Source organism: Fulmarus glacialis, unplaced genomic scaffold (assembly GCF_000690835.1).
Source record: "Fulmarus glacialis isolate BGI_N327 unplaced genomic scaffold, ASM69083v1 scaffold41572, whole genome shotgun sequence".
Classification (NCBI taxonomy): Eukaryota; Metazoa; Chordata; class Aves; order Procellariiformes; family Procellariidae; genus Fulmarus; species Fulmarus glacialis.
In genome coordinates, this window is record NW_009200565.1 from 129029 (window position 1) to 149374 (window position 20346).

Sequence of the window (20346 nt, forward strand, 5' to 3'; positions counted from 1 at the left end):
AACTGGTACCTTTTTCCAGACGTGTACTAGGAAGATGTGGAAATTTCTTCTAATTGACTGGGGGCTGTCTGTGTCCTGCAAGAAATGTCTTTGCATCAGGATAAAAGTCTTTAGAAGCAAAACAATTTTCTAAAGGCAAGCATGGCCTGTATTGATGCTGCCATCTTAAACAGGTCTTCTTGGCACCCTGCAAACAATGTTCTTCTGGTGGTTGCCAAACACATGTAATTCCTCTTACAGAGAGCAGTGTTTTTTCTAAAGAAGTTTCTAAACAATATTCTCAAGCAACCCTACTCTTATCTACCTGGTGTCACTAGGGGTCTCAGCCGATAGCTTGGGAACTGTCATCAGAGCCCACAAGCTTCTACTAGGACCGCAGCACTAGCAGCAGTGGAATTGAAACAGCTGCTCCTCTCTTCATTTGCATGATGGGTATGGGTCAATATGCAAAGGGTTTCTCTAGGCATCTCTTTAGGAAGCAGAATGTGATCCCCAAAATCTTGTATTTATACATAACTTTGTCCTGAAAGCCACCCGAAGTATTTTACAGGAGAATTGTCTCTTTCTTCGGGTGTCCTTAAAAGCCACAATAAAAGATTATCGTAGTGCAAAACATACTGGCCTCATTCTCAGATGTGGAGACACGTGCAGTGTAATTACACAACACTTGCCATGTAATTTCACTCATTGCTGAGAAGTTGAACAGCACCTATATGAACTTCACAGTACTGAGCTGAGGTTCCAGTGTAGCTTCAATGTTAGAAACCTGCAGCCCAGGCCACTACGTAGCTTTGACTCACAGTTGAATACCATACAATAGCAGTCTAAGTTGAAAAATTAACAATGTACGCATTTATCTTCCCCAGGGATGTGATGAGTTTAGGGATCACGTTGGTTGGTCATCAAAAGAAAATCATGAGCAGCATTCAGACTATGAGAGCACAAATGCTACATTTACACGGCACTGGCATCCAAGTGTGATAGACATTTCTCCCTTATGAGGGAGGTGACAGACTGAGAGAACAGCACTGGCCTTCAGTATATATGAAGTGCTGCTAGAAGACACTTGATTTCCTGGGTCCTTCCTGCAGTGAATAGAAGAGCTACAAGAAGCACCTACAGACTTGAACTCCTAAGTGCCACCAGAATTTATGAAAAGGGAATTAGGATCCACCAGTGGTGGCAAGGAAAACAGCAGTGACAATAAACAAAGTACTACCTGAATAAACATACAAACACCTTGAGCTCTCTAACCTCCTTTTTATCTAATAGACTTTTTAAATGTACATAAAAATTTAAAAAAGAATATATTTGTCAGATAAAATCATGATATTATTGTTGAATTCAACAAAATATTTTCCTTAAATCTGTGATTTCTGAATCTTTTTTTTAATAATTTGTGTTTATTCTTCATAAAGACTTTCTTTTAGTATGATGTTTATATCTTTGGACATTTTTAGTGCTAATTCTATGACACACTACTACACTGGGTACCTCTGAAGGATTATTTGAGTTCCTAGAGATTTAAGAAGCATGACCAAGCAATGTATATCTGTCCAAACTTTGGTATCCTTTTGTGCCATTTACTTTTGTTAAATCAGCACCGTATTGACATGGCTAGCTAATTGGCAGGGAGTAAGGAAAATGTAAGTTGCCAAGAGCTCTGGTATTTTTTAAAGAATTTTTTAAGGTTACACATATACTATCTTTTAAAAGAAAATAAAAGAGAAAAAAAAAAAAAAAAAAGAAAAGAAAAAAGAAAAGCAATAATGACCCCTAAGTAGTTCTAGGCACTTTTAGCAAATTGTTTGCAAGATGATTTTAATGGACTAGAGTGAAAGTGAGATATATTCTAAGATGTAGATTTACAACTGTAAACCTGCTGAGACACTGCATTGAATGGACAAGTGATTGTAGGCATGTCTCAGAACATGGGTGCAGTTCTCCAGTGTTACCTAAACCATTTAATCTGAGCACATCACATTTTTTTTCAATACTCTGCTTTAGCAAATCTGAGAGAAATAGCTGGCATATATTTTATATGAGTTTAAGTCGAATGCAGTCCAGCTGTCAGAATAAGGACATAGATTTTATATGAGAACTGTAGAGCATGAGGCAAGGGGCAGTTCAAAATTTTCAAGTTTTTACAAGCTTTTGCTGCTCTGAACAAACATGCGTGTGTGTGCTCACACAGACACAACAGTCATTCATTAGGAACACAGATGCAAGAGTAGTTGCTCAATGGAATATCTTTTTACACCATTTACTTATATATGAATTTTGTTTGATTAAAATATTTAACTACCATAAGCAATAATGAACAGTGTCTTTACAGATATTGCAGGAATGTATATGAACCAGAGAGAAATGCTTTTAAAAAAATCTGAAAATTGTGAACTACCCCAGCAATGAAATGCTGTATTTCCAAAGAGAATTGGGCTGCTTCTATTGATTTTGGTAGAGAAAGATCCCGGGGATCAGTCATAAATTGGTCTTGTTTGATAACGTGGGCATCCACACAAAAAAAATAAAAACAAAAGAAAAACCCTGTAAATGTTCCTTTGTAAAACTTGTAAATTTTATTTATACTGTCTTGTTTTGTACACACGTTTATGTGTAGTGAGCTCTGAATACATTGAAAATGCACTATATTTTTCTATTTTACTTGCAGAGCATCACAAACATGTATACTCAGTGCTACATGATATGTTTTCCCACATTTAGGACCAAAGATAGTTATCAAAAACTTAAATGCATCATTTCCCCCCTCCTTTTTTCTCCCCGTTTTTAGATCACTGTACAGTGTTATATTTGTCATTTTATTTATTTGTTTCATTAGAAAAATCAGTTTGGTTATACTAATTTTTGTCCCCCCGCCTTTGTTGAAGAAAATCTGTAAAAAGCTTTTAACTAGCATAATCCCGTTACATAGACACTTCCATTTGTAATCTTTGTAATAGACTGTAAATATATTTTTGGAACTATAATGCAATGTGCATAAGGTTTATTTTTCAGTGTCCATATATGATTGTTTATACAATTCACAGCACTTTACAGTCATGCTGAGAAGCCTAATTTATTGCCTGGATTTGGGCAGAGTAAGAAAAAAAGGTGAATATTCTTATTTCTTATTAGATTGTCATTCAGTAGAAATGGAGTTATTTTCATGTGTGCAGCTCAAGATGGTTTTTTTAACTATTAAAATTAATTTTCTAGAAATGCTGTAGAAGTAAGACGCAGAGTAGACAGCATGCCCGATATTGAAATTAGTGCACGCAAGCACTCGGCCAAGGCACTTCGTGTAGCCATTGGAACACTCTTAATTAATAAACATCCATTTTGTGTTATGACAAATGCTAAGTGCCTCACTAGTGGGGTGAGCATCTGTGGGCAACTGCACAGGGTGCTTGTCAGTTTTGCTGCTGCTTTAGGCACAGAGCTATGAGTTTAGGAGTCTAAGTTCAGACACCTGCTTCCTTACAAATCTTGGCTATTGTTTCTAAAGGCTTGGTGATTAAAGGTGCGATGCAGCAATGCTGGTATTGCTGAGAACCCACAAACCCTAAATGCAAGAGTTGAGGCCAGCTTCACCTTTAGGACTTGTTCAATATTCTGAAGCACAGAGGCCTCGAAGCATGTGTGGTGACCTGGGCTCACACATGTAAAAGTGAGGGCCCTAGTGGTATTTCTTCCTTATTTTTCCTTGTTTGATTTAAGCCATCTTCTTTGAATAGTAAATATATTTTAGCATTCGTCTATATACCTTGACTGCCTTAATGTTGCCACATATTTTTACACATTTGAAAGTGGTAGAGTATATCCAGAAAGCACAATCGCTATCAATACTCCTATCGTATCTATCTGTTCCAAACATTACTGCAATTTAGAGCACATGCATGTAAATGGATTTGTAACTGGTAGAGCAGCAACATATTGACGTCGGTTGCAGTTCCCCAGGTTCCAGGAAAAAATAGTCCGGTGTAAGAAAAATAAAGTGCCAGAGAAAGTTGATGTCCATGGGAGAAACTGAAGAAAAAGTTGGGTCAGAGCAAGAATTAAAGCCTAAATGATGAAACAAAGAAATTATCTCAGTTCTGGCTTAACTTCATTGAATTTGGAAATTGTGCATCGCTAAAGACAGATTATCAGGCTGTCAGTGAGGCTGATCTTTCTTGACTTTATCCATCTACAAGCATCTAAAAGAGAGATGCCTAAGACAAGCAGGATGAATCTCCCTCTGGGAATGCTTATCTCCATTACCTGTAGAGGGAACCCAGATGATTAGCTTAAATTAGGCGTCTAATGTCTAGATAGTTAAAGTTAGGTGAGGTGATTCCTACCCTATATGTCCTTGGCTGCTACAGTTTCCCCTGCAAGCTGAGTGTCGTAGAAAGGCAGCTCCTCCACTACTAGTATGTCCCAGAATGTATTTAAACTGGGCTTTATTACAGAGAGAGGTGATTTTTTTTTTATTATTCAAAGATTTGTAACAGATCATTGAAATGCTTTTTGTATATGGGTATTAATTCTTGAAAAAATTTGTGATTGTTCTGAGGAAGACCTGCCTAGTAAATTACAGTTATTTAATATTTTAAATAATCAGAAATATTTGCTGACATACTGCTTCAGTCCAGAGGTTATGTGATCAGATATGATAGTTGCTGTTTGCAAAACCATGTTTATCTAAAGCCTTGTCATGTAAAAATCTCCAGGAGGCAAAGATGCTTAAATGTATCTCAAATTGAATGTTGCCCTTAATATCTCAATAATTGAGCTCTGTCTGTATTATTCTCCATTTAAAATGAGTTTTTCATATTTGTTTAAGCTGGAGGTATCTGGCATCCACTGAGGGAGTTTGAAAAAATGATTTTAAATTAAATTTGCTTTTCTCCACTGATAGTAATATACGGTAAATAGTTTCCACTGTTTTGAATGTTGCAAAAATTACTGCTTTAATGTGGGGGATGAGGGGTTTATTTTTGTTTTGTTGTTGGTATTTTTTTACATTTATTGGTTAGTAGTTGAAATAAAAAAATAATAATTTGTCCTTAACTTTCTAAATAATTAATATATAGCAATTTTGAGAATGTTTTACATTCCGCGACTTTCGGGTTACTACTGAGATGGTGATCATGTCACTACAGCCATAATACCAAGCAATGCCAAGACACCCTGCCACAGGGATGGGTTCAGCCGGCATTCTGTTGCCCGGTAATGGCATGAAGCAGTCCACTGGCTGTGTGCAAGGAGTGAAGGCCAACTCAGCCAAAAAAGGATCATTTCACCTTTTAAAAATATATATGTGACATGTTAGAGCTAACACATCCTTAATGCATTATTTCCCTGCATGCAGTTAGAAACTGATATGTTCATCATATGCATTTGGTTTTTTGGTGGTTTTTGTTGGTTGGTTGGTTTGTTTGTTTTATTTTAAACAAGTGACATTTGGGGTGCTTGTGGAAGAGAACAGTTCACAGAAAGGATGAAAAGCCCAGTTTAAGAAAAGTACAATACAAATTCTTGCCTAACAGTAATTCTGGCAGCAGGTGCTGCAGGGTTATTCAGGCAGTTGGTGCTATGATTTGCTGAGCAACTAGCACAGCAGGGTTTCTGCATGTTCAGGACCTGTTAGGATTGTTCTTCTGATGAATTAACTGATACGTAGAAACAGGCGAATTTTTTTCCCCACTAATTTGGAATGGACTTGCAGATGGTAGATTTGGGATTCGCAAGACTACTGAAAAGTCTTAGCCTCAAACTAATTTCTAGTAAAACAAGAAATTCTGGGCAGCAGCCTATATTTTCTCTCCTATTCCCTTAAGGGTTGTCAAACCTAGCCAACAATTACTTTTAAACAGAGATCTTTATTGTTTGCATAGTGCAGCCTTCTATTTACTTGGGAATAGGCATTTCTGTAACGAAATTTCCTGCAGAAAGGATTGGGGAGGGATGGGGGAGGGAACACAAAAGTTTGGGAAAAAAAACATGAAAACAAAGAAAGAAAAACCCAATCGAACAAATGAACTGTGAAACCCAAAGTATGACTGGGCTCACCATTTTTGTAACACATTCCATATAAGAATTTGAAAAATATAAAAGATTAAACCATAGGCATAAAATCTGCAATATCCTGACAGAAGAGTAGTGGCAGAATGCAAGCTACATTTGTGGGAGTTTTTTCCTCTCTGGATTTGGGTTTGCGAGATTTTTAAGTTAGGATAATTAACACACGCATTTAGACTAAAGTCTGTTGGGACAGACTAAGGGAAAAAATTAGTTTGTCTATAATACCAGTGAAATTCTCAGTGCACTTTCAGGGTGGGTAAGGGTCAGGCAGCTTGAAAGTGAAAGGAATCATGTGGAGTTTATATGCTGTACAGACCATGTAGGTTGTGTCCAGTGAGATTATGAAAGGTTAAAGGTTAAAGAGGAAAACCCTCACTTTTGTACCTGGTGAAAAGTCAGAAGATGGGAGTGAATAGAAAGAGAGGGGTGTGAAGCCATTCAGAATGTGTGAGTCTAAGTCACAGGGCTCGGCAAGACATTGCTGGCAGGGGAGTTAAGGAGTGTCGAGATTTTTTGTTTAAGTAAAGAGGCACTGTTAATAAAATATACCTAATAATCTAGCGTGGAGTGGTTTCAGTACTCTGATTTTTCCTCAGGCCAGATTGGAATTTGTCAAAGAGAGTAAATTGAGACAGATGGGAAAGCAACTGGTAATACACAGCTCGTTCAAGTGACTTGAAAGAGACATGAAAGGAGAATTTTACACTAAAAGCCTGAAAATAAAACATGAACTCTGATGATACTTACTCTCAGAAGGTTTTAGAGTAGTTTTCTTTAAGTCTAGGGTAATGATAGCAGATTTTAGCACTGATACTATACAAATAGGGTGAAATTAATGTCTAATTAGAGTGACCAAAAAAGAACCACAAGTCAAAAAATAGTTGATGTCTTGATAGACTTCAAAAAAGATGCAATACAGCCATGCGAAACTTCTGTAGCCAGCCAAATGAATCTTGGACAAAACAAGACATAATGCTTAGTGCCAGAAGAGCTAAATCAGGAACAGAAAATCTATTCATCCATGGACCAAGGCTTCTGTATTTAATGGAACCAAATAACCAATTGTAGAACTGTGCTGCTAATAATAATTAATACTAATAATGAAAAACTACAACTTAGAGGTCATCTGATGAATCATAATATGGCTAACACTGAAAAACATACTCAGTGCTTAAGCCATAGCTATGCCCAAAGACTTATGTGTGCTACTGGTACTAGAGTTCCATGACTGAGTATTTCAAGTCATTTATAAACCGGAGACATTACAGCCCCAAGTCCATAACTAAAGCCTTCCACTTTTGTGCCCAAAAAAAAAAAAAAAAAGGAAGGAATGCTGAGGAGTCTGTAAGGTCTATCAAGTGCAGTAGAAATTATCTTCTGATTATTTCCTTAGATTTACCAAGAAAACCATGAGTTTTTCTTTTACATTAAGAAACAAACTTCCTGCTCCAAAGATGCCATCTCACTGAGAAAAAAAAATCATCTGTTAGTTTTACTAGGACACCCAAATCTGGCTTGAAAGAGGCTAGACTGAAGAATGGTAGATAGAATGTATCCACGTTGATCCCTCGCATTTCATGTCTGTAGGAAAATTACTCAGGCAATTTCTTGACTATCATTCAACCTGTGTTACTATGCCAGCTTCCACTGGCTTCCTGAAAGGCTGCATGTTCATTTTTAAGATGTCTGCTGGAAAACATGTTTCAATTTCTTTTCCTCAGGGACCAACCAGCCTATGCGAAGAATGCATGTGTAGCTTAAGAGTAAGATGGTGCAGGAATCTCAGACTGGTTCTCTACAGGGTGTTCTTTTCAGTCATAGTCGTAAATTAAATGTGTTCTCCCACTGAGGCTGCACATAGTAAATTGCATGAGAAATCTGATTTGCCTGGAATAAACTTAGTAAAATCATTCAGATACCTCCTGAAGGCCACTCAGAAATGGCAGTTTTTAAGTGGTGGTTAGGATTTTGTTCAGAAAGTGAAAGAGGTGGGTCTATGGGAAGTCTGTGTGTGCAGCTTTCACACCCTGTAAAGCACTTTACTTACCAAAGTATGGAGCTTTCTGGGTAGCAGATATCCTCTGTCACTCTCACTGAAACTAGATCACAAATGCAAAATCTGTGAGTCCATAAGAATAAACAAATAAGATACTGATTCTGTAACAGAATTAGACCAAGACTTCACCATTTATTCAGTCTGGTCTTGGCAGCACTGGTGCTTCCACGTGGGGTCAGTGGAACAATAAGATGGGTCCAAACAATAAAAGAGGAGAATGGGATTGGGTGGGGCTGTTTAGCCTGGAGAAGAGGAGGCTGAGGGGAGACCTCATCACGCTCCACAACTACCTGAAAGGAGGTTGTAGCGAGGTGGGGGTTGGTCTCTTCCGCCAAGTAACAAGCGATAGGATGAGAGGAAATGGCCTCAAGTTGCGCCAAGGGAGGTTTAGACTGGACATTAGGAAAAACTTCTTTCCTGAAAGAGTGGTCAGGCCTTGGAACAGGCTGCCCAGGGAAGTGGTAGAGTCACCATCCCTGGAAGTATTTAAAAGACGTGTAGATGAGGCGCTTAGGGACATGGTTTAGTGGGCATGGTGGTGTTGGGTTAACGGTTGGACTTGATGATCTTGGAGGTCTTTTCCAACCGTAATGATTCTATGATTCTATGATTCTATGAGTGAGGGGACTCTCTGGATGGGAAAGGAGAGGCTGAGAGGAGGTGGTGGACCTGTGGGTGACTTTGGGCAATCTTTGTGATTCTCTTTCAGGATCTTTGCAGTGCAGAGCCCTTGCCCTCAGCCCATTTCATCCCAGGTGTCTCTCTTGGCTCTTTTACTCAAGTAGACCCTTAAGTCCTCCCTTATATTACTCTATACAAAATAGCAGTGTCTTCTTCCCCAGTAGTCAGTGTTTGTACCCTCATGGGCTGCTGGAGAAGAAGACAGGGTTAGATTCAAATCCAGGCCAATATGCCTACAGGAAGAAATTGGGCCAGCAAGGTACTGAGAGTGATTCCTAATAAGGATTTTCCTTTAATATTACTGGACCTCAGTACTACCGACAAGTAATTGATTGCTATTGTGGAGAGAAAGGCTGCACCTTACTATATAAATTCACTACACACTCCAGTTCATCCACTGCCAAAAGCAGGAAGGACAGCGGGGAAGAGGAAAAAACCAAAAGCTTTCAGGCATTTCTTTGTAGTGCTCTTTTCAAGAGAAATAATTGTCTCAATGCCTACATTACCTAAACTTGTGCAAGAGACCAATCCTCTTTGATGCTTCCTACTTGCTGCCAAAAGCATCCCAGATAGACTGTGTGCTGTCTGTTGCAAATCTCAGTCATAAGCTGCCTGATCTGTCATGAATCTGCTTGCCTAACGTGGGGGTGTACATTCCAGTCCCCCAGACAGTATCTTTCCTGTGGTAGTTACTTGAGTATCACAACACCCGAGTCCCTCTGCAGGTGTCCGTGTTTGTTTCCTTGTGCAGAGGTGCCTCTGGCTTTTGAGGTATATTTCCCCAGCCATGAAGAGGGAAACTATTTTTTGCACTGTGCTCTACTTCCATTTCTCCCCAGCTGGCATTAGTCATTAATACTTACCTAGCAGCATCCATGCTTCACTGGGAGGTAAGTAGAAGACGACAGTGAAGAAGGAACGTTTAGTACCCCAGCAACAACAAATGCATTGTCTATCTACAACCAACAAACAGCGAGATCACTCCAAGTGATCTACACTCGAAGTGGTGCAAACACCACTTGGTGAAAACAAAACAAAACAAAACAAAGTGTGTGTATGGGGGGGTGGGGTGGGGTGTGAATACAGAAGAGCTGAATCAGCCAGGCTTACATGTGAACTGCCCAGTAACACCAATGATACAAGCTAATGGAGTATGTTTAAAATAACATCCAAATCTTTCTATTGGCAATATAATCTAAGAGGAAGCTGCACGGCAGAAATCAAAACACCTGGTGAGGGGACTATTTCAAGGCAGTGGGAGGAAAGAGTTACCTTTTGTGATTTTATACTCCCCATAATGAATGGGGGAAAAGTCTCTTCTCAGTCTTTTGTACTATTATAAACCTATTTGTTATGGATTTTATGAAATGAATACAGCTGGGTTAATGAAAATCATATGGAAACTAATGCTTTACCTGTGTTATCTGCTTCTGAATTATTTGCTGAAAAAGAATGAAGATATTCCCTAGAAATATTATCTGCTTTTAGTATAGCAAAGTGTCTTAATAATTGTGGAAAAGGAAAAAAAAAATCCTTATAAAGTAAGCCTTCAAAGCAGCTAATACCATTTTTACACTTGTATTTTGAAATAGGATTGTGTAAAGCCGAATTTATCTTTTTTTTTAACATCAGATGCTGTCAAGTTATTTAAATTTAAAATCCTAGAGGAATGGATATTATATATTTCATAATGCTTTTACAAGTGGTTGCATGATTTAAGGTTGAATTTTCAGATCTAAATTAACAGTGCTTCATTTTAGATACCAGAGAAACAGAAACCACATATTTTAGCATGCAGTTATGCATCTGCATGTCTGTCATTGAGCCATCGCAGCATACTTTTGCAAAACAGAATATTATATTTGGCAGTGTTTAGACCATAAGTTCTATTGTGTTGTTGCTATTGTTTTTGTATTTAAGGCCTTTTGGTGATGTAAGTCCTTGTTAGCTAAGGTCAGTGAGCGCTATTAAGCAGATGAATATGATGTAAATTGGTAGAAGCCACTTGCTGAAAGTATGGACATATCTCACAGAGGTGACATCCAGCTGTTACTGAACTCACTCTCTCTCCGTGTCTAGCATAAATGCCAGAGCAACCCAACAGACTGACTCCCCTCATGTTATTGATAGTTGAATCATCGCTACCCATAGTTCAGGATACATAGTTGATGGAAATGTAACACCTATCTGGCATCCTTTTACCTCTGTTTCCAGGAAAGCTCACCTTATTTTTCTGTGATTTGATGAATGGCCTACTTCTTTTCTGAGAACACATGGAAATTTTACATATCACTTGGGTGAGAAAGGCATAGAAAGAGTAAGACTGACTACAGATTTGGGCTGTGGGAAGGTGGTACAAGAAGGCCCACATGCTACTTTCAACTTCTGTGTGGGAAGGGAAAATTGGCAAACTCTTTGAGCTGCAGCTGCTTGACTGGGAAAAGGTTGGTTAGGCTAAGCCTAATCCAAAATTACCTCCGAAATTCCTTCCTGCACTGTAAATCTCTTCCTTTCCTGAAGCACCTTTCCCTTCCAGAAATCCCCTCCCTCTTACTGTGAAATTAATGTTTAGACCACTTCTCTGGGAATGAGGAGACTGTTGTTCTGAGTACAATGGAGTTTTTACATGGAAGAGGTTGAGTGGCCTGTCATGTCCCAGAAGAGCTAATATCTTGGTGTGCAGGCACCGCACTTTCCCATATCATTCTGCCATTGCTCGACTATTCAATAAAATACATATGATCTCTTTGATCCTTCTTTTACATGTGTTTCCTGTTGCAAGGATGAATTTAGGCATCTATTTTCAGGGAAGGTTTGGGAATGTGAATCCCTGAAAACAGTTTCCTCAGGACGCATCCAGATTTACTGCTGGGATACGTGATGGCATACCCAGGACCCTCTGAGAACTAGTTCTCATTGGGTTTCCTTTCTGTGGAAGTTACAGTTTGGGTGGTAACTTGGGCGTGTGCTAGTTTTGTCCCATTATTGGCTACGGGTATGGCCTCGGCATGCATCAGAGACTGGGTAAATGAGTACTAAATCTGACCATATAGATATCCCAACCAAGAACTGAAGCCCTATCCTCACCTCAGCAGAGCTTGTCAGCTGGTTTATCCACTGTCTTTGACTGGCCTTCAGTTTTTCCAAACCGTTTTAGGTTTCTATCTCTTCCCAGGGAGATAGAGTATCTAATTCAGGCCTGGAATTACATTGGACAGCAGGGCTGCTAGAAATGAAGCATTACGATAATGAATAGCTAGGTCATACAGATGCAAGGAAATTATCAAATCGATTCGCCATGTGTCACACAGGGGTCCTCATCTCCTATTTGTTGATGTTTCGTACTTGTTCGCTTGCACCTGGTCTCTGCTCTGGTGAAACCAGTACTTGGCAGTGAGAACCAGGTGCGGCCCAGAGTAAAGCCATGCCACAGTCCAGGGTATATGTACACTATCTCATGAATCTCTTGATCCAGAGACCTTTGTCCTGGTGCTGACCAAAAAATGTCAGTGGAGACAGAGCCAATATAAATGTAACCTGAGGTTTTAAATACCTATGCATGTAAGTGCTATTTGTGACTACCATTTGCCTTTAGCTTTGAATAAATTCACATGTCAATCATTTTTACTAATTCAAAGACTTACTTGCCTTCAAAATCTTAAAAAGAAACTATCAGAGTCAAAAAAGTCTTCTTTTTGGAAAGGATTTCTCCTCGGAGTTCCTTTTTGCTGCATTCTTTTCTCATGCATTCCTTGCATTACTAGGGTTTCAAAGGGCAGGTGCAAAAAAACTAATAGAAGTAAGATTTAGCTTAGTTAATACCTTCCCTTCATGTAAAATTAGTCCCTGGGACACTACACTAGAGACAGAAAAAAACATTCTGTCCCTCCATCAGATCGCTTCCTCTAGCTTTTTTTTTTTTTTTTACTAAGCCTCAGACATTATGGCTATTAATATTGTCAGATCCTCTTCTCAGCTTATCATAAAACATCTGCTCCCATTTTGTCCAGTTTGGTGACAGAGATGTATGGCATGCTACAATGTATTAATAATGCTCTTCTCTTGAATGAGTATCTTTGCTTTGATTCACACTGTTAAATAATCTAATCCATGTGCTGGAATGACAGATACTACTTTGGAATCAACTGTAAGAATATTGGTTGGTATGGCAGGGGGACATTCCTCTGTTGGTTTATTTTTCTTTAGTATTAGTGTTACATTGGCTTGTCTCAATGTCTGTAATAAATTGCTTTTCTCTCAGGAATTTTCAAATAATTTAGTTAAGAGATTGCTAACCATATGTAAAATAATTTCTACTCAGTCCTGGCCTACATCCATTAGTCCTAAAGCTATACTGTTTTAGAAATTTCGTATGGCTAGCCTGTCACTAAATGTACAGTAAAATCCACATCTTTTTCTTTCCTTTTCTTTTTTAAGCTCTAGGGGTTTTTTTGGCAACACAAGTAACACAAACATTGTCCTGGGATGCCTAACATCATGTAATGACTGAGACAAGTCAGTTAAAATGTTTTATAAGATTCTTCAGCAATACTGAGAACTTCTGATAATATCAGTTAGGCTAAAGGAGAGTCTACTTTATTAGTTTACGTGCTAGAATCTACCTACCATGTGTATTCTTTTTCAATTAAGCAGAGTTTAAATTGAACACACCCATTCCACCCTTTTCCTGCTTCTCTGTTTTAAAGAGTTATCTACATCTTCTCCCAGTCCTTAATTTTATACCCAAACACCCATCTGAAAAACTGCGCCTCATTCATTTATTTCCTTTATTTCCAATACTGAAATTGTCAACTATAACACTATAACACTGTGGCTCATTGAGATCCAGCGTGAAACACAACTACATTTCCTTCATGTTAGAGGTGTTTGCTTGGGAATCTTTGGGTTTATTGATGTTTACCTAGCTAGTCGATGAGAATTTTTGTCGAGTAGTGGTGTATACATGGCAATGACAATGATAGTGTAATTTGCCTCTATTACTTCCTGATATCAGGATTCTGCTGCACTGCCATTTTCATATCTGTTGTTATTATTTGTTTGACAGAATCAAAAACATGCCAGGTGCTTTGCAAAACAGAGAACAAGAAAAGTCCCTTTCCAGAAGAGATGACAGCCTGAATAGAAATGACATAATGGCAGGAGACAAAGGAAGCAGAAAGGGGAAGCAAAACAAGAGTTATAACCATAAGATCATGAGATTGGTTTGGAGGCACAGTGAACGCTATGAGGCATTTTTTTAAAGCGCGTAAGGACTGTAGTTGGGATTAGAGAATGGAAATGTAGAAAAGAAGCATGGAAAGGAATGGAGAAGAAGGGAGGAACAGACTGGCAACAGGAGGAAGAGTAAACAAAGGTGTATGGGAGAGGCCAGAACACACACCTGACAAACTGAGGATTATGTCTAATGCCAAGAATGAAGGACCGCATCTGAAGAGCATGATGGTTTCAGGAGGATGGCGAAGCAGGACATGGCGATGCTGCTAGGGAGAGAAGAGCCAGCAAAGCTGCCCTGGAAGCCTGCCCTGGAAGCTCCTCACACTAATATAACCCTGCTTCCCCATCTTCTTTCTAGCTCACCTCTTATATACAAAATATGTATATAGAAGAGCAAAGGAGAAGGAGAAGCAGCTAAATCAAACATTTCCAAAGACCCTGCTGGGGAAGAAGTTTAAACTGGGATGATACAGATTTACTCCTACTGATGCTGCTGCTGGTAGCAAGAGGCAGAGAACATCCTGTTAGTCTTTCTCATACAGACAAATCAATGGGAGCCTTTGCCACTGCTTACAAATAGGCCTTGCTGAGAAATATTCAGCAGAGTTATAATACTCCAGCCAATCCAGGACATTTAAAAATGTCCTTTCATTCTAGATCAGAAAGAAGCAGAAATGATAACATTCACAGTGAAACGGAAACAGGGAAAGAAAATATTTGAGCAGTTTCTTTTAAAGCTGAAAATAATCATTTCAGTATTACAGAAAAATATAAGGGGGATTTTGCTCATTGAAAAAAATACATTTTATAACTTTTCATGCAAATTTCTGATAAAATTGGGAATTATTTTAATTATGTTGGATTGGCCTTTTTTTTCCTTCTAGAAAATTGGTGTTGTTTTTAGAAGGGAACTGGAAAATTTTCAGTCTGTCAGACATTTTAAACCACCCTGATTTCCAAGGTAAGAATTCTTCAGGAGTAAGAAAGCTGCAAAGTGGCCAGTCTAATCTCTTCCTCACTTCCTTCTCCTCTGCTTCGGTGATCAGACATGTCTAATGATTAGGCTGCAAAGAGCAAAACCAGTTTCTATGTCTCCCTGAGAAAAGGCATTTTGCCAACTTCTTTAAGAATTATTAACTAGATCTGCTTACAAGAAGTCACTTTTTTGCAGACTATGTCTCCATTTAAATCCTCCTCACAGCTCTTCCATTTTGCCTGGGAAAGTTTATCAGAAAGCACACTGGAAAGGCTCAGATCTTTCTGTCTCCAGTCAAATTGTTTTTAGACACAGTTATAGCTTGGCAGATGTACTGGTATGACAGTTGAGAGACTGCTGCTGGTAATGGAATATTCTATTACTTTGGCATATATAGACCTTTTTTGCTTGGTACTTCTGACCGCAAACTATTGATGTTTAGGGTACTATAGGTACTTACACATTGTCTTTTTTCTTATGAGTTTTAGAGGACAGCACTGGATAAATTTTTCTTCTCCTTCAGGGTAACGCAGCTTTGCATGAGTCATTCATCTTGAATGTACACCAGAGTGATATCAAGTTGGTTGTTGTGACACCTTATCAATATGATGCCCATTTTCAGTCTCTTCTAGCAGTGGAATGATTTAAGTATTGTCTAGTGGAGACAATGGCCTCGTTTAAGAATATCTTGGTGACTCTGGATAGGATTCAAATAATTCATCTAGGTGAGGAGGAGACAATTGAAAGTCATAGCTGAAATATTACCAAAAATCCTTAACTGGTTGGGTTTGTCCATCATTTGCTTGAAGATTTTGGTAGATGGTGGCTTACTGGATTCTCAAATGACAGCAATGGCCAAGTACATATTTTTTTTATTGTCTTCAATTTGAACTTTGCTTAAGTTAATTAAACTCTTGTCACCTCAGAGTACCATTTTACCAGTGAGGTTTACAGGACCTACTCTGTCAATGTAGAAACTTCAGCTACTACAGAACATACCAGGTATAGAGAGTTAACAAAATGCTCAGCAGTGCTTGAAGAATCAGGCCCACCTCAGTAATTTCTCTCCACCGTTATTGAAATAATACTGGATTCAAATCATATAGCCATGGTGTCAGCTTACAAAATCTACCCTGCTTAAATTCCTCTTGCAATCAAATGTAGCTTAAAGTTTTATAACAGTCCATGTATCATTAAAAAATAGAGATTGCAAAGCAGTATCATATCTCCCCATAATACAGAATTTTTTACTTATCATTTTTATATATTTGAAAGAACCCATTAAATCACTTGCATACAACTTTTTGCAATAACAGACTCAGCATAAAGCAATATCAAAACATAGTTAATATTTCTACTAATTATATTTAGCGAAGCTCCAGGTTTTGCATAATTTTGCCCCTGCTTCTGCATGATAGCAGATATGGAGGATATGTGTACCTATCTTTTAGCCTTGAGAGAGGATTCCGCTCTGTGGCACCTTCTCACCCTCTGCTACCAAAAAAAAAAAAGATAATTTCAATTAGGGAAGGTGGCGTAACCTCTGAAAACTGCAGTTTGACCTACCTTCTGAGTTCAGACACTGAACTGGATGCATGATTTGGGAAGGGATTTAATACCAGCTACCTCAGTAGCCACATGGTTTTAAAAGAAAAAGGCTGAAAAAAAAAGAGTTTTACAATGTATCCTGAGAGTAAAGGACAACATGGTTATTTTGCCTCTAATTTCATTTTTTTTTTTTTTAACCTTGCCTATATTTTTCCTGCCAATCTTTTCCTATTGTTATCTATCAGCTTTTCCAAGAAAACACTTGGTTGTGCATAAAGTAAGAATAGCTGCACTAACTCAAACCACAAGTCCACGTAGCCCTGTGTACCTGGCAGGTGTCCTGCCTTGGTAGGGGTACCGTCGTGTTGTTATGAGGCCTCCACTGTCCCCTACAGATTAGGGACACCTTCAGTTGTTGACTTCCAGACATCTTCAGGGGTCTGTATCCAATATGTACAGTTCCAATGCTTCCTAAATCAGGGGGTGCACTATGTTTAATAGTCTGAATTTGTCCTAGATCCTGTGAATTTACTTCCTCCTTCTGTCTCTCTTTCTTTCTCTGTCTTGCTCTTCGTTCTTCTGAAATAGAATGACCAGGGCTGCATGAATTATTCAACATAAGAGTGTATGATGTATTTATACAGTGATATAGCATTACAGTGTATTTATACAGTGATATATATATATGTTTTATATTTTGTTTACAGTTTCTTTCTTAATCATCCACATATCCTGTTTCACATTTTTACTTGATACTGAGTGCTTGACTTGATGTTTTCAGAGAGCTGTCTAATATTAATTCATTATTTTTTTCTTCTCAAGCAATAGTTAATTTGTAGTCCCTGCCTATGCGTGTATAGTTAGACTTATTTTTCCCTTGTGCATTTCTTTCTGCTTTATCAAATTTCATCACCACTTTATTGCCAATGGCATTCAAAATTGTGAAATCCTTTTGCAGTTCCTTACAGGCAGCTTCTGATTTAACTTTTAAAAATCATTTTGTATCAAACTTTCTCATCTGACAGTTCTTAGATATCACATTTCCCTTTACTACTAATAAAAGTACTTTTGCTTAAATCCTTTGTTTTAATTCATGCCTCAATCCAGGAATCTTTGCACACAATTAAGTGCCCAGTTATTATAATTCACGTCTGCATTTTTCAGGATGGGGGAGGGAAACCTTCAAGCTATTGTCATTTATGTTTCATTAATTGGAAACCTTAAAAGTAGAATTTAGACCTTCTTATTGCCTACTGGTTCTGACAGAGTGGTTATACAACCTTCAGAGTGAAAAATTGCTAAGGGCTAGATCCGTAAAGTGCGTTTAGAAATAGCCTTTGGCCTCTTAGATGTCCTGCCTTCTCGCAGAAGCTATAAACCCAGATTAGGCACATCCCTCTACATTGAAAGAGGACAGCTGGGTGTTTAGCAACAGCTTCCACCAACTCTGGCGTACCGAGCAGGGAACAATCTGAGTGAACTGGAGAAATAGCCAGATGGGGGAAATAAAACAAGTGAATGGTGTACTGATATTGGTGTATTTTTCAACACTGCCTTACTCATGGAACTACAGGGTGTTGCGCGGTGAAACTTTCAGCATCTCTCCCACAGTAGCCATTCTTCTTGTTTATCCCACTATTCCCTGCAGTGAGCTCTAGCATCAAACTACAATGCCAATCCCTCTCTTTCTCTCTATCCTGGTAAATATTGAACTTTCAGGTTTAGGCAACAACTGAGTGAACTACCCTGGTCAGTGTGAGCACCCAAAGTTGCATTTAGCCACATCTGTTTCATCGCAGGTCTAAGATGGGGTCTGTGTTACAATACCAGTGAAAACAGTGAGAATGACTTAGCAAATCTGCTAAACTTGCTTGTGTAAAAAGGAATCACTTCTGTTTGTTCCATGCATTAACTTCACTGAAATGGCATTTTAGTAATTCTCCAAAACCTATTCTCTGTCTACACAAGGATTATGCCATGACCCATGTTACTTTATGTGAATACTGAGAGTATGTAGTTGTAGACAGGTGAGTAGACCCTATGAGATATTAGTATTCATAACATACTGGAAATCTGACATAGTGAGGGAAATAAGTGGGCGATATAAGTGGGCAATTACTGACATTTAGTGTTTCTCAAGCTGAGTTGCATCTTGGATATTTGAGAGGAGGAATGAAGAGCCTTTTTATTTATTTATTTGTTTTTTAGAAACATCTCCACTTGCCTATATTTAAAAAACCACAGAAATATGTAGTACTGTGTTTATTTTTCTGTAGTTATAAAAGTAATTCTTTCAAAAGCTATAGCTATACTCAGCTGGCCAGTGACAAAAGAGAACTAGCTGTCAGAGGAGATTTGTGATGTTCCTAGAGAAAGTGCTATGAATTTCCATCTGTTCCATTACAGCGTAAATGCCTGTAAATCTTTCTCTGAATCGGTAGAACTTTGGGAACGAATAAGCCAAAAATTAAGAGACTCCACAAACTATCAAATCAAACTGCCATGCAATGTTTTAAAAATTAATAAGCCCTGAATGACTGCTATCTCTATCTCTATCATCTATATCTAAGTATCTACAATGATATAGGCTAGTTCCCACATTTATAATTAATTCTTACTTTATCAGTTTATTAGACATATACGTTGGCCCAGTCTCTCCACTGCTTCAGCATTTTTGTGTATTGCTGATGTTAACTTTAATGGGTTCTGCATTTTAATTGACAGATATTAATTGAGTAACAATGGCATGCATCAATAAAATAAAAGAGAGTGAACAGAAATCTGGGATTAGAGAAAAATTCATAACAAATCCCAGGTCAGCCAGTCTTTCCTGGTATGTACTGGGCAGCTATGGCTCTTTTTATATAGAATACCAAAATGCCAAAGAAAGTGGATTTTTATGCACTGATGCCAAATAACAGTAAAGCTATTTCTAGGAGATCTAATATACTTGGTGACACAAAGAAAGGAACTGGTAGAAAGGCTGTGGCTTTAAACTTGGTCAAAAAATTCTGAGTAATAACTTTAAGTTGATGAACTTTTTTGCCAGTTCTGCCATTGTGTGTTCACACCAGGTCCTTTAGGAATGCTCAGTCCTTGTTCACAGCCCATCTCACCAGCCCTTTCTAGCTCTTTTCTTTCTACGTAGACTGGGATCAAAGACTGGATGTCCACAACCTTTTTCAGAACAGTCTCTAGCCCTTCTTTTACCTTCACTTGGACTTGTTCTTGCATCACTTCATTGGTTGTTGGCCCCATGTTTACTTAAGATTTTTCTGACTTTTTAGTTGCATTTTGAATGTAAACTATACTTACATTATTGAAAGATGGATTTGGTTCAATCTTTTGTTCTAATCCAAACCCCCAGAATTTAGGAATTGAGAAATGATTGATGCTTTGGAGGAAAAAAAAAAAAAAAATCATCTTCTCTAGTTCTGTAAAAGCAAAACTTTTCCTGTAACATAACTTTATACTAAGGTTTCCAAAAGTTTGGGAACTCAACTTGAAACCATTTATGGGAATCTAACTTTTTTTTTAAGTACTGATTTCCAAACCTCTGAAATACAGGAATTCTCAGTTTATTATAAAACTGCAGGAATATAAAAAAGATGTCTTTAAAATAAAAGGAACAGCCTAAGTTAGTGACTTTTCTTTGACACTTAGGGCCTTGATTTATTTTATGCTGAAGCTCTCTCTTTCTTACAAATGCATACACATACACCTGCACTTTCATAGAATAAAATCATAGAATCATCGAATCATAGAACTGTTAAGGTTGGAAAAG

General features: G+C 38.1%; 1 protein-coding gene across 1 annotated transcript in view; it reads left to right on the plus strand.

The window, feature by feature from the left end:
* LOC104073757 (ephrin type-A receptor 7) overlaps positions 1 to 2008 on the plus strand; it is a gene marked incomplete at its 5' end in the record, with an annotated part of 95040 nt that extends 93032 nt beyond the window's left edge. The window contains one exon of the mRNA XM_009573646.1: positions 867 to 2008. Coding sequence (XP_009571941.1) covers positions 867 to 981 — 115 coding nt within the window. The remainder of the gene's footprint in view (positions 1 to 866) is intronic.
* Positions 2009 to 20346: the final 18338 nt, after the last annotated feature.